Source organism: Mustela lutreola, chromosome 7, assembly GCF_030435805.1.
Source record: "Mustela lutreola isolate mMusLut2 chromosome 7, mMusLut2.pri, whole genome shotgun sequence".
NCBI lineage: Eukaryota > Metazoa > Chordata > Mammalia > Carnivora > Mustelidae > Mustela > Mustela lutreola.
Window position 1 is genome coordinate 108976983 of NC_081296.1, and position 12344 is coordinate 108989326.

Consider the following 12344-nt stretch of genomic DNA (forward strand, 5'->3'; position numbering starts at 1 on the left):
CCTTAAAAATTCTTATCTTTTACAGACACATACTAGAAGAAGATATGGGAAAAAATAATATCATATCTAGGATTTTCTCCAAAATAGTCCAGTGGGAACTTATGTATAACAAGATTGGCACTTTATCGATAACTATTGAAGTTGGTTTTAGGAAACATGGAACTTTATCATACTAGTCTTTCCATTCTTACATATGTTTGAACTTTTCTGTTATAAGAGGTTTAAAAAAGAGAGATACCACTATATCCGTATGAAAATATTAAACTTAAAAAGACTGAAAGTGCCAAGTGTTGGCAAGGATGTCAAATGACTGAGACTCACCTTAGAGTATGAAGTCTAAAGTGGTACAACTACTTTGGAAAACTCAAGTCAGTAATTATTAAATTGGATATGCATATATCCATGACCCTGTCAGTCTACTCCTAGGTATATTCCTAACAGAAATGCATGCACATATGCACTCAAAGAATGCTGATATCAGTATTGTTTGTAATAAGAGAGGGAGAGACGGGGGGGGGGGGGGGACAATGTAAATACCTATCAAGAACAGAATAAATTGTGATATATTTGTACAATGAAATAATATATAGCAATGAAAATAACCTACAATGACAGGTAATAATATCAGTGACTTTTACAATGTGGAACAACAACAACCAAAAAAAGCCAGACACAAAAGATGTCATGCTATAGATTCTTACCACTTATGAGTTGAAAAACAAGCAAAACACTATAGTGTTTGAAATTGATGTACTGGTTACCCATGGGGACAAGGGATGGGTTAGGGATTAAAAAGGGCACAAAATGTGGGCGCCTGGGTGGCTCAGTGGGTTAAGCCGCTGCCTTCGGCTCAGGTCATGATCTCAGGGTCCTGGGATCGAGTTCCGCATCGGGCTCTCTGCTCAGCAGGGAGCCTGCTTCCCTCTCTCTCTCTCTGCCTGCCTCTCCATCTACTTGTGATTTCTCTCTGTCAAATAAATAAATAAAATCTTAAAAAAAAAAAAAGGCACAAAATGACCTTGCAGGATAGTAATAATATTCTAGTTCTCCACCTACAAAGCAGTAAGGAATACCTTTATTAATTTGTGGATTTTTCTGTTTCACTTTATTAAAGTGAGAAAATAAAATACTTTTAACAAAAAAAGTGACACAAATGTTAACATATTAAATTTAGGTGATGGGTATATATATACTCATAACACTTTTTCCTGTAAGTCTTCTGTTTAAACACTATTAATAAAAAGTCAAAATAAAATAAAATTATAATGGGGGCTAAGGACAGCACTACTCTTGATCTTAAATCCACATGTTTTCAAAGAGATGTTTAAGTAAAACAAGCTAGATAACATTATCTAGTTTACATTAGATTCATTTTTCCTAATACAGACAAGGTTGAAAACAAATCAAATCCACTAATACTACGACCTCTACCACAAGAAATTCTGCAATCATTGCTGCTCATGCCCTATTACACAAAAGTAAACCTTGGATCAAACACTGTTTCGTCAAAATAAAGAGCAAAGGTTTTCAGAGCCTGTAGCAACTACCTAGAAAAAGAAATGAAACTTGAATCTCATTATTTTAACCTATTAACTCGGTATTTACTATGAAATGTTTGCCCTGCGGACTTTCTGCTACTTTGTTTTTGTTTTATTAGTTTTTTTTTCCCTCCAAGATTTTATTTATTTATTTGACTGAGCACAAGCAGGCAGAGGGAGAGGAAGAAACAGGCTCCCAGATATGGGGCTTGATCCCAGGATGCCGGGGGTCATGACCTGAGCCAAAGGCAGGTGCTTAACCAAATGAGCCATACAGGTGCCCCTTGTTTAGTTAGCTTCAAACTATTAGATTAGACAAGTTGATAAAGGGTAAATATTTTTGTGTAACTCTACATATCTGGGATATTAGGAATTAGCAGGTAATGATTTTAAATATAATAATCTTAATTTTAAAACTTTTTTTAAAAATTAAAATTTTTTAATTTTTTAAAATTTTTAAAAATTAAAATTTTAAAATGTGCTTTTTAAAATTACTAGGAAACAGAGACAACCTTACCTTTCCAACAAATGGAACTAGATGATGCTCGCACATAGAAAACATATCTATGTCCTTCACAATCACCATCTCATCATGATCTTCATCAAATATTGCATCATTTAGGACATCTGAAATCAAGAGTTCTGCGTTAGTAACATTTCTGATTTTATAAAAAGATATGAAGTAGAAAAAGTAACAATCTCCATGGATAAACATAGACAGTCAATAAGGACACAACATTAATCCTAACTAAAATATTAAGGGCATACAAATTAAAATTAGTTCTTTTTCTCCGACCAAATTAGCAAAGTCTTTTTTTTTTAATGATGAGAAAAATCCTTAAGATATAGTATTACATAACAAATGCAGGATTACAAACTAATGTGTTTGCTGCATGACAGAAGGAGAAAGGGAGAAATTATGCAAAACAAAAGAGTGGCTATTTCTGGTGATGGAAATGAGTTGCTTTCACTTTCTTCCTTACATTTTCTTGTACCTAACACTTTCTCTATAATAGATGTGTAGAAAACCATATCTGACTTCTGAGGCCAGAGGTCCTGAGCCATCTGACTCTGAGCCAGATCTAGATACCCCAAAACTTGATATGTTATCTATCCCCTAAATAATCATCTACTCTTACAGAATTTTATAGTTACTGTATGCAAGCATCAAACTTAAGCAATTGCCTTCTTCCCTAAGGAAATAAATGCTACAATTTTTATGTATATGCCTGTTCAGACTGGCTTTTGACCTCCGGACTCTGGTACATATGGCCAGGCATATGACAGACATTTAGAAACAAAAAAGCTTTATTTTTAAAAAGCGCACTGGCATCTGGACATCTTGGCAGCCTAAACATATTCAAGACTCCAAGCTGTGTGATTTCAAGGATTTGGGGATACCCATCTACACAGTACAACGAGACGGAGCAGGGAGGCAACGCACAGCAGTGTGCAGTGACCTACCGTTACTTCCCCTCAGAAAGGCAGGCTGTGGAGTGAGTCACAGGGAAGAAGTGCAAATGTCCACCCACACAGCCTGACCTTCAGCAGCTCCGCTGCTACTAGAATAGAGGCTCACAGATACTGAGTCATCGTTTAACTACCGTTATCATCCCCTGAGTCAGGCTATCCGAGATACATGTGATTGTGTAGTGGAAAAGTCATTAGTGCGGTCAACGAAAGTGAACATGCAGGGCTTAGATAGCCACAGACAAACACCGTACTCCTGGTAGGAGAGGCTGATAAAATCCAGGGAAGAAAAGTTCATTCTTTTTTTTTTTTTTTTAAGATTTTATTTATTTATTTATTTGTCAGAGAGAGAGAGAGAGAGAGAACTCAAGCAGGCAGAGTGGCAGGCAGAGGCAGAGAGAGAAGCAGGCTCCCCACTGAGCAAGGAGCCCGATGCAGGACTCAATCCCAGGAGACTGGGATCATGCCCTGAGCCGAAGGCAGTGGCTTAACCAACTGAGTCACCCAGGCGTCCCGAAAAATTCATTCTTAAAGTCAATACCTCTCCACAATCAGCTTTCTATACTGCATACTCTGCCCTAAACTTCAGTCATAATTCTGAAAGAAGCCCCCGAGTGCTCCCCGAAGTATCTTGGATTTCTCTAAGATTTTAAAGTAAGATTACTGTTATGCATAGCTTATTAAAATCTTTAGTCACCTAAGAAAAGGTCCTGAAAGGAAAACAAAGTTCTTTTCTTAAAGAACAAAAGGGAATTATCAAAAAGCAGCATTCATTTCTCTTGCAGAGAATGAGGGCATGGCATCCCCATTTCTAAGCTCTGACAACAACCATATGGCCCTTGATAAAATCTGGTCCTCGAGTAAGGCTAAGGTAACATCTGGGACCATCACTAACCAGCTGTTGGACCCTCAGCAAAGTACTCTGTGCCTCAATCTTCTAAGCTGTAAAATGGACATGAAAATAGTGCCTACATTTTTCAGGGGTATCCCAAGGATTAACTGAGATAATCCATATGTGTTTAGAAGTGTGGAGTGAGAGGTAGCTGTTGTTACTACTATTATTATAAGGTTGAGAGAGTCACCAAACTATGTGTCCCGTGCACACGAACACACATGAGAATTTAAAAAGTAATACTTTTCTTCTAAGAGACAGACCACAGAAAAGGAAAGCTATTAACTGCAGTGAGGAAACATGGCAAACACCACTTTATCCAAGTGATCCAGGTTATCTTTACTAGTAATAAGACATATTGATACCATGTAGCTCCTGGTATAACCCAATGAGAAATGCACATCACCTCTATGGTGTCCTTCCCCAAAGTGTGTAACGGTGGTCCAATCACTGGACAAATTGAGGGACATTCTGCAAAATACTTCAACAGGTACTCTTTTTTTTTTTAAGATTTTATTTATTTATTTGACAGACAGAGATCACAAGCAGGCAGAGAGGTAGGTAGAGAGAGAGAGGGAAGCAGGCTCCCCACTGAGCAGATAACCTGATGTGGGGCTCCATCCCAGGACCCTGGGATCATGACCTAAGCTGAAAACAGAGGCTTTAACCCACTGAGCCACCCAGGCACCCCAACAGGTACTTTTAAAAAGACATGGAAAGATTGAAAAAGTGTCATAGATTAGAGGAGACTAAAGAAACATGAAAACTAAATGCAATGGAAAAACTAAGATCCACAGAAAGCCTGTAGCTTAGTTAATAGTATTGCACCAATTTTAATTTCTTAAGGGATGATAACTGTACCCTGAGCCACATGAGATGTTAACATGGGAGGAAGCTGGGGCAAGGGCATATGGATGCTTTCTGTACTATCTTTGTAAGCATTCTAGACATCTAATATTATTTCAAAATAGTATTTCAAAATAAAAAAGTAAAAAAAAAAAAAAGCAACAGAACAATGTCCACCAAGTGGAATATAAAAACAATAGAGCAATACCCAGCAATAAAGTGGAACAGCTACTAACACCTGTACTAATATGGCTGAATCTCCAAAGAATTATACAACGTGGAAGAAGTCATACACATACATACAAAAAACTATGTATGAAATTCTAGAAAAAAGAAGTGTAAAGAGAGAGAGCAGACAGATGGCTTACCAGGGACCAGAGGGGTGAGAGATGGGAATGACTGCTAAAGGGTGGAATGAAACTTTTTTGGGCTCTGGAAAGAGTCTATACCTTCAGGTGGTTGTGCAACCGCATGCATTCGTCAAAATTCATATTGTACACACCTAGTCGGTGAATTTTACTGAATTTAAGGTAGCCCTTAATGGAGTGAGCTTTTTAAGATAATCTTAAAAGACTGTAGAATAACCCCTTCCACACAATCACGCTGAGCTAGTACCCGTGCCTGGAATCGGGTCGCAACCTCAGCTGCGCCTGCCACCAGCCACTGTCTCTGGACCATGGATCCCCACAAAGTGAGCGAACTTTGGGCTTTCATGAAAATATGTAAGCAGGATCCAAGCGTTCTGCACACCGAGGAAATGCATTTCCTGCGGGAGTGGGTGGACAGCATGGGGGGTAAAATACCACCTGCCACTCATAAAACTAAATCAGAAGATGGTATCAAGGAAGAAAAACCAGATAGTAAGAAGGCAGAGGAAAATATAAAGACAGATGAACTATCAAGTGAGGAGAGTGATCTAGAAATTGACCATGAAGGTGTGATTGAACCAGATACCGATGCCCCTCAAGAAATGGGAGATGAAAATGCAGAGATAACCAAGGAAATGACGGATCAGGCAAATGATAAAAAAGTGGCTGCCAGGGGCACCTGTGTGGCTCAGTGGGTTAGAGCCTCTGCCTTCGGCCCAGGTCATGATCCCAGGGTTCTGGGATCGAGCCCCGTGTCGGGCTCTCTGCTCAGCGGGGAGTCTGCTTCCTTTCCTCTCTCTCTGCCTGCCTCTCTGCCTACTTGTGATCTCTCTCTCTGTCAAATAAATAAATAAAATCTTTAAAAAAAAAAAAAAAGTGGCTGCCACTGATGCCCTAAATAATGGTGAACTACAGAAAGCCATTGACTTGTTCACAGATGCCATCAAACTAAATCCTCGCTTGGCCATTCTGTATGCCAAGAGAGCCAGTGTCTTCATCAAATTACAGAAGCCAAATGCTGCCATTCAAGACTGTGACAGAGCTACTGAAATAAATCCTGATTCAGCTCAGCCTTATAAGTGGCGCAGGAAAGCACATAGACCTCTGGGCCATTGGGAAGAAGCAGCACGTGATCTTGCCCTTGCTTGTAAACTGGATTATGATGGAGATGCTAGTGCAATGCTGAAAGAAGTTCAACCGAGGGCCCAGAAAATTGCTGAACATCGGAGAAAATATGAGCGAAAACGTGAAGAGCAAGAGATCAAAGAAAGAATAGAAAGGGTTAAGAAGGCTCAGGAAGAACATGAGAGAGCCCAGAGGGAAGAAGGAGCCAGACAACAATCAGGAGCTCAGGATGGCTCTTTCCCAGGTGGCTTTCCAGAGGGAATGCCTGGTAATTTTCCTGGAGGAATGTCTGGAATGGCAGGGGGGATGCCTGGGATGGCAGGAATGCCTGGGCTCAATGAAATTCTTCGTGATCCGGAAGTTCTTGTAGCTATGCAGGATCCAGAAGTTATGGTGGCCTTCCAGGATGTGGCCCAGAACCCAGAGAATATGTCAAAATATCAGAGCAACCCAAAGGTTTTGAATCTCATCAGTAAATTGTCAGCCAAATTTGGAGGTCAAGCATAATGCCCGTCTGACAAATAAAGCCCTAGCTAAAGGAAAAGCAACTTGGATCACCTAATGGATGTCGCAATAATACAAACCAGTGTACCTCCGACCTTCTCATGAAGAAAGCTGGGGTGCTGTGAAGAGAATCCCCAGCCCTCTGCTCCCCCATACCACTGAAACATTCTACAATGGTTTGTCATTAGGGTATTCATTCAGATAATGTTTTCCTACTAGGAACTACAAACTTTAAACACTTTTTAAACCTTAAAAATATTTAAAAACATATTAAAAGGGTGTGTTAGTCCCTAGATTTTTCTTTACTAATCATTTCAGTTTTCTTCCTTTGGATTAATTGGGCAAGGAAGATATTTCAGTGTGGAAGATTCATTGCTCAGTTATAATGAGTGAAATAAAGGTTTATTAGTGGGAGTTTAAAAAAAAAAGACTGTAAAATAACCTTTTGTGTAAAGAAAGTGGAAACGGGGAGATATGAACATATATACATTTACATGCTTATCTTTAAAAGAAACACTGGAAGAATAAATCAAAAAGCTAATAAAAATGATGACCTCAAAAGACAAAGAAAACAGGAGAGAAGAGATATGGATAGAAGGAAGACATCTTGAAACATAATTTGTGGGGCACCTGGGTGGCTCAGTGGGTTAAGCCGCTGCCTTCGGCTCAGGTCATGATCTCGGGGTCCTGGGATTGAGTCCCGCATCGGGCTCTCTGCTCAGCAGGGAGCCTGCTTCCCTCTCTCTCTGCCTGCCTCTCCATCTACTTGTGACTTCTCTCTGTCAAATAAATACATTAAATCTTAATAAATAAATAAATAAATGAACATAATTTGTCACTCGGTTGACTTTGAAATCATGTAAATGTTTTACATACTGAAAATTAAATCAAAAGGAGGAAAAAAAAAAAACTAGTGACCCTCATATGTCTTGATGCTTTGTGGTAATGGAGCAATATAATGTTGCCTATATACCATTTCATAAAAGTGGACCCAGACTATAAACTTGACCTAGCCAAATCATTTTTCTTCAATAATGAAGTTTCCTTGCTATATTTATTTATGTTTTGCTCCAACGTATCTGAAAGCTACCATCTGTGGCTAATAAGAACAAAACACTATCACAGATTGCTTTAATTTCCTGCCTGTTATCAGCAGCAAGAGGTAACCCTGGAAACAAGGATTTATGGCATTCTGTTTCCTACTGTTGGTCATAACCAACAAAGGAAACTGAAGGGGCCTCCAAAAGTTAAAGGTTTGTCTATTACAATGCCCCACAAAGAAAAACGTAAAAGTACACCTTGCTCATGTCATTAATGATGAAGCAATGTCAACAAATAGCCCTGCTGGCCAGCCATCCCTTATGTCTTAAGTCCTTTCCTTAAAGTACAGTAAGTCAGGTCCATAACAGGAGCCCAAGTTCCTATTTAAGCACCCTCTGAAGCACGGTGCTGTTCACACTCCCCTAGTGGGCTTGTTAAAACACAAATCACTGGAGCCCAGTCACAAAGTTTCTGATTTCGTAGGTTTGGGTGCGACTGAGAATTGGCATTTCTAACAAGTTCCCAGAAGATAACGCCCCTGCTCTGGGAACCATATTCTGAGAACCCCTGTATTAAAGTTCTAGTCCATGTTTTGCGTTGCTACCAACATCTTCACAACTTCAACATGCTCCTACTCAAACACAGTCATATAAAAAACATGGGCCTACTTCTGCAAGGGTAAAGGAGGCAGAATCTCTTCCCCGGGAGATTCTCCCCCCCACCCCCCAAAAAAAAGCTGGCTCATGGAATTTCTTTTGAATGAATGGTAATAGGAATTAACATAATCTAGGATGTTTGGTGATCAGCACTAAAAATTAGAGATCTCTGGGGGTGTCTGGGTGACTCAGTGGGTTAAAGCCTCTGCTTTCAGCTCAGGTCATGATCCCAGGGTCCTGGGATCGAGCCCCACATTGGGCTCTCTGTTCAGCAGGGAGCCTGCTTCCTCCTCTCTCGGCCTACCTCCCTGCCTATTTGTGGTCTCTATTTGTCAAATAAATAAATAAAATCTTTTTTTAAAAAAGTTAAAGAGCTCTGAAGAAGCCAGAATTTCACATCCCATGCACTTTCCTAGAGAACAGTGTTAGCAGACAATGGAAGAAAGCCTGGAACACTGAATGTGCATCCATCCTAAAGGATAGCGAAGGGAATGGGTCTGCCTACCAATTTTAGAACTAAGAGAGCAGAACACAGAGAGTGAGAGCTAAAAAGGCATAAAAAAAACCTCTTTGCTCCTGGCTGGAATTAAATCAACTCATGGGGCTAACAAAGATAAGCCTACCCTGACTTGGGGGAGAAAGGTCTGAATCACTGGCCCAAACCCTCCAGCATCAGAGCTGCCTCTACCAGCATACACCCCTTACTTCATCACACCTCCTGGTACCACTGTCATGCGTGTAATTTCTCCCAACCTTGGAGGCAGGCATTGTAGCTTAAGGCTTTAAAGCTTCCACACAGTGCCCTATATGCCATGCACAGAATCATATTTAAACACAGAACTTCCACTTTATCTAATTAATATGTCAGTCTTTACCCTGCCAGTTTACTTCTTTAGATAGATTTCAAAGAAAGGACTCCAGAGAAACTCGCATGGCCAAGAGCATAGAGGAATTATCATTTCAACATAATTGTTAAGAGCAAAATTAGGAATTTAAATGTGCATCAGAAGAACAATTACACAATTTGGGTAGAATCATATAACAAAATATGACCCAACAGTGAAAGTAAGTGTATCAAACCTGAATTATTTCCTGAAACAATGTTCAATGAAAAAAGCAAGTATTAAAAGCAATAGCAGAGGGGCACCTGGGTGGCTCAGTGCGTTAAGCCGCTGCCTTCGGCTCAGGTCATGATCTCAGGGTCCTGGGATCGAGTCCCGCATTGAGCTCTCTGCTCAGCAGGGAGCCTGCTTCCCTCTCTCTCTCTCTGCCTGCCTCTTGGTCTACTTGTAATTTCTCTGTCAAATAAATAAATAAAATCTTTAAAAAATAAGAAAATAAAAGCAATAGCAGATATATACAGTATGATCCCTTTAAATGAACTAGAAGCAAAATTACATGTTCTTTATGGACATACATATGAAATAAAAGTATAATAATAGACATGAGAGTAGAGGTCAAATTGAGGAGAGTGGGTAACTCTGTAGAGGAAGGGTAACAGCATTAGAAAGAGGTATCTATCTATGAAACTCCATTTGTATTTTCAGAAGCAATTACAGCAAAATATTAAGAGTTGTTCAAACTAGATGCATGTTGGTTAAATAAATTCTTTGTACTTTTCCTTGTATATTTCAGACCTTTCATTAATTAAAAAAAATTTATTGAGTTTTTCATGCATGTGCTAGTGTTTTGGTGTTTTTCCTGAAAAAAACAACAAAAACAAACCCAAGATACTGAGGTTACCCTTGCATAGAAGATAATTGGCTAGAGGTCTAAATTACACAGGAAAGACAGAGCCTGCTTCATGCAACGTTGCAAACTCCTTCAGAAACCTCCCTAGATCACACTCTGCGATTAAAACAAAGGCTTCTGTCTGCCCTCATTGTGGTGATAAAACATTTTGTATTCTACCCCCTGTTTGAAAAATTTGTCCTACAAGAAAGTGTAAGTCACTATCTCTGCTTTCATGTCCATCATGATGGTACACCACTTATTAGCCCTTCCAACACTCACAACTTCTTGCAGTTAACAAGACAAAGCTAACATTTGTAAAACTTGGCCAAAATAAGCATGAATTCAAACATTCCACAGACTGATAGAACAGTGGAAACTAAGATGACTTTAGACAACCATTCACACCATCTGCTGGAGTAGACAGAGCTGTGGCACAGCTATGATAAGCTCCATGAACTTATTTCACAAACTGCAAGTTTGTCAGCAGGACAGATCTAATACATTGCAGAGAAAAGTAAAAACTGGTTATTTTGGAAATTTTCATTCCTGTCATCCCTGACAAAGATAAATTCCCATGTTGCTTGTAAGCAATTAAAATACAGCTAAGGGGCGCCTGGCTGGCTCAGTCAGCACAGCATGTGACTCCTGATCTCAGAATTGTTAAGTTCAAGCCCCACACTGGGTGTAGAGATTACTTAAAAATAAAATCTTAAAAAAAAATAAAATTATAAAATAAAATATAGGGAAGACAACACAGATGGATCTTGATGGAATTATGCTAAGTGAAATAAGTCAGAGAAAAACAAATATTGTATGATCTCACTAACATGTGGAATCTAAAAAAAGCTGAACTCTTACAGAGTAGAATGGTGATTACAAGAGGCTGGCAGGGTGGGAGGAATGGGGAGATGTTGGCCAAAAAATACACACTTCTAGTTAAAGATGAATACATTGCTGGTTTTTTTTTTAATGCACACCTTTTTGAATATCGTTAACAATACTGTATTACATATTGAAAGTTGCTAAGAAAGTAGATTTAAATGCTTTCATCATAAAAAAGAAACAGTAATTAGGTGATGGAGGTATCAGCTAACCTACAGTGGTAATTACATTGCAGTATCAAGTGTATTGTATGTAAGTGTATCAAGTCAACTTGTTGTACACCTTAAACTCACACAATGTTGCATGTCAATTATATCTCAATAAAACTGTTTAAAAAAATGTAGCCAAGGATACTGAAATAAATGTATTGGCTGACCTCAAAATATTACTAATATGTATGTTTTATTCAGCAAATAAAATACTAGAGAACTATTCCCATCCTCTTAGCTGGGCTTGTCATGAACACAGTGTTTGCTGTTGAGGGACATATTTTCACATATGAAATTATCTTTATTAAACAAAAGTTTTCCCTCATTACAACAGTATGGTTTATTGTGCTTTATTTATAAGATACTGAGATGAGAAAATGGAAGTGCATATAATTTCTCTACCCAGAACCATTACTTAACTGGCTCTTTGAAAACCACACACATGGTGGTTCAAAAAGTAGAATGGCAAATGAGAAGAAATGAATTCTAAAAGTCCAAAGACCCATATTCTCATTTGAACTTTGTACAGACTGAGCTACAGGCTCCTCACAGGTAAGAGGACAGTTTTAGAGAAGGAATTTAACAGGAATCCCAGTTTTCTCACTTGCACAACTCTAGGGGTGTTAGAAATCAATGCCAAATTACAACACAATTATTTCCCCACTGACCAGTTACCTTTTGAGATGGGCAAAGGCAATAGCTAGAAGCTCTCTGTACTGAGGTAGGGAAAAGCACCTGTTTTAAACTTCAGATTTTTTTTTTCATGGATAAAACTGAAGGCTGCCAATTCCGCACATTATTAACTCTCAAAGTTATCCAAGCCTCCTAAGTATTCCCAATCTGGTCTCAGTTTACTACTCTGAAAATTTGTGGTAGACAAAAATGAGAACCTTAAAAGGCTATCCAAGGAAAGAAAGAAGAGTTTATTCAAGGAGTCATTTAAAAAAAAAGAGGCACAGTTGCCAAATTTAGTTTTTTAATTGGATAATTTTATATATCTTTCACAATCCAGCTGTTAAACTGTAAAAGGAATTTACAAAACAGATGGTGGTAACAAGGTCTGGTTCACAGCAATTCTA

At 38.8% G+C, this 12344-nt stretch overlaps 2 protein-coding genes across 3 annotated transcripts in view; one reads left to right on the forward strand and one right to left on the reverse strand.

Annotated features, from left to right (window-relative positions):
• Positions 1-12344, reverse strand: part of GCH1 (GTP cyclohydrolase 1) — a 46056-nt gene that overhangs the window by 17329 nt on the left and 16383 nt on the right. For both annotated transcript variants that reach the window (XM_059182148.1, XM_059182147.1), the window contains exon 2: positions 2056-2165. In XM_059182148.1, coding sequence (XP_059038131.1) covers positions 2056-2165 — 110 coding nt within the window. The remainder of the gene's footprint in view (positions 1-2055; positions 2166-12344) is intronic.
• Positions 5423-7030, forward strand: LOC131836590 (hsc70-interacting protein-like). Its single transcript, XM_059182146.1, has 3 exons — positions 5423-5776; position 5848; positions 5992-7030. The coding sequence occupies exons 1-3, from the start codon at positions 5423-5425 to the stop codon at positions 6744-6746; spliced, it is 1110 nt and encodes a 369-aa protein (XP_059038129.1). The 3' UTR covers positions 6747-7030.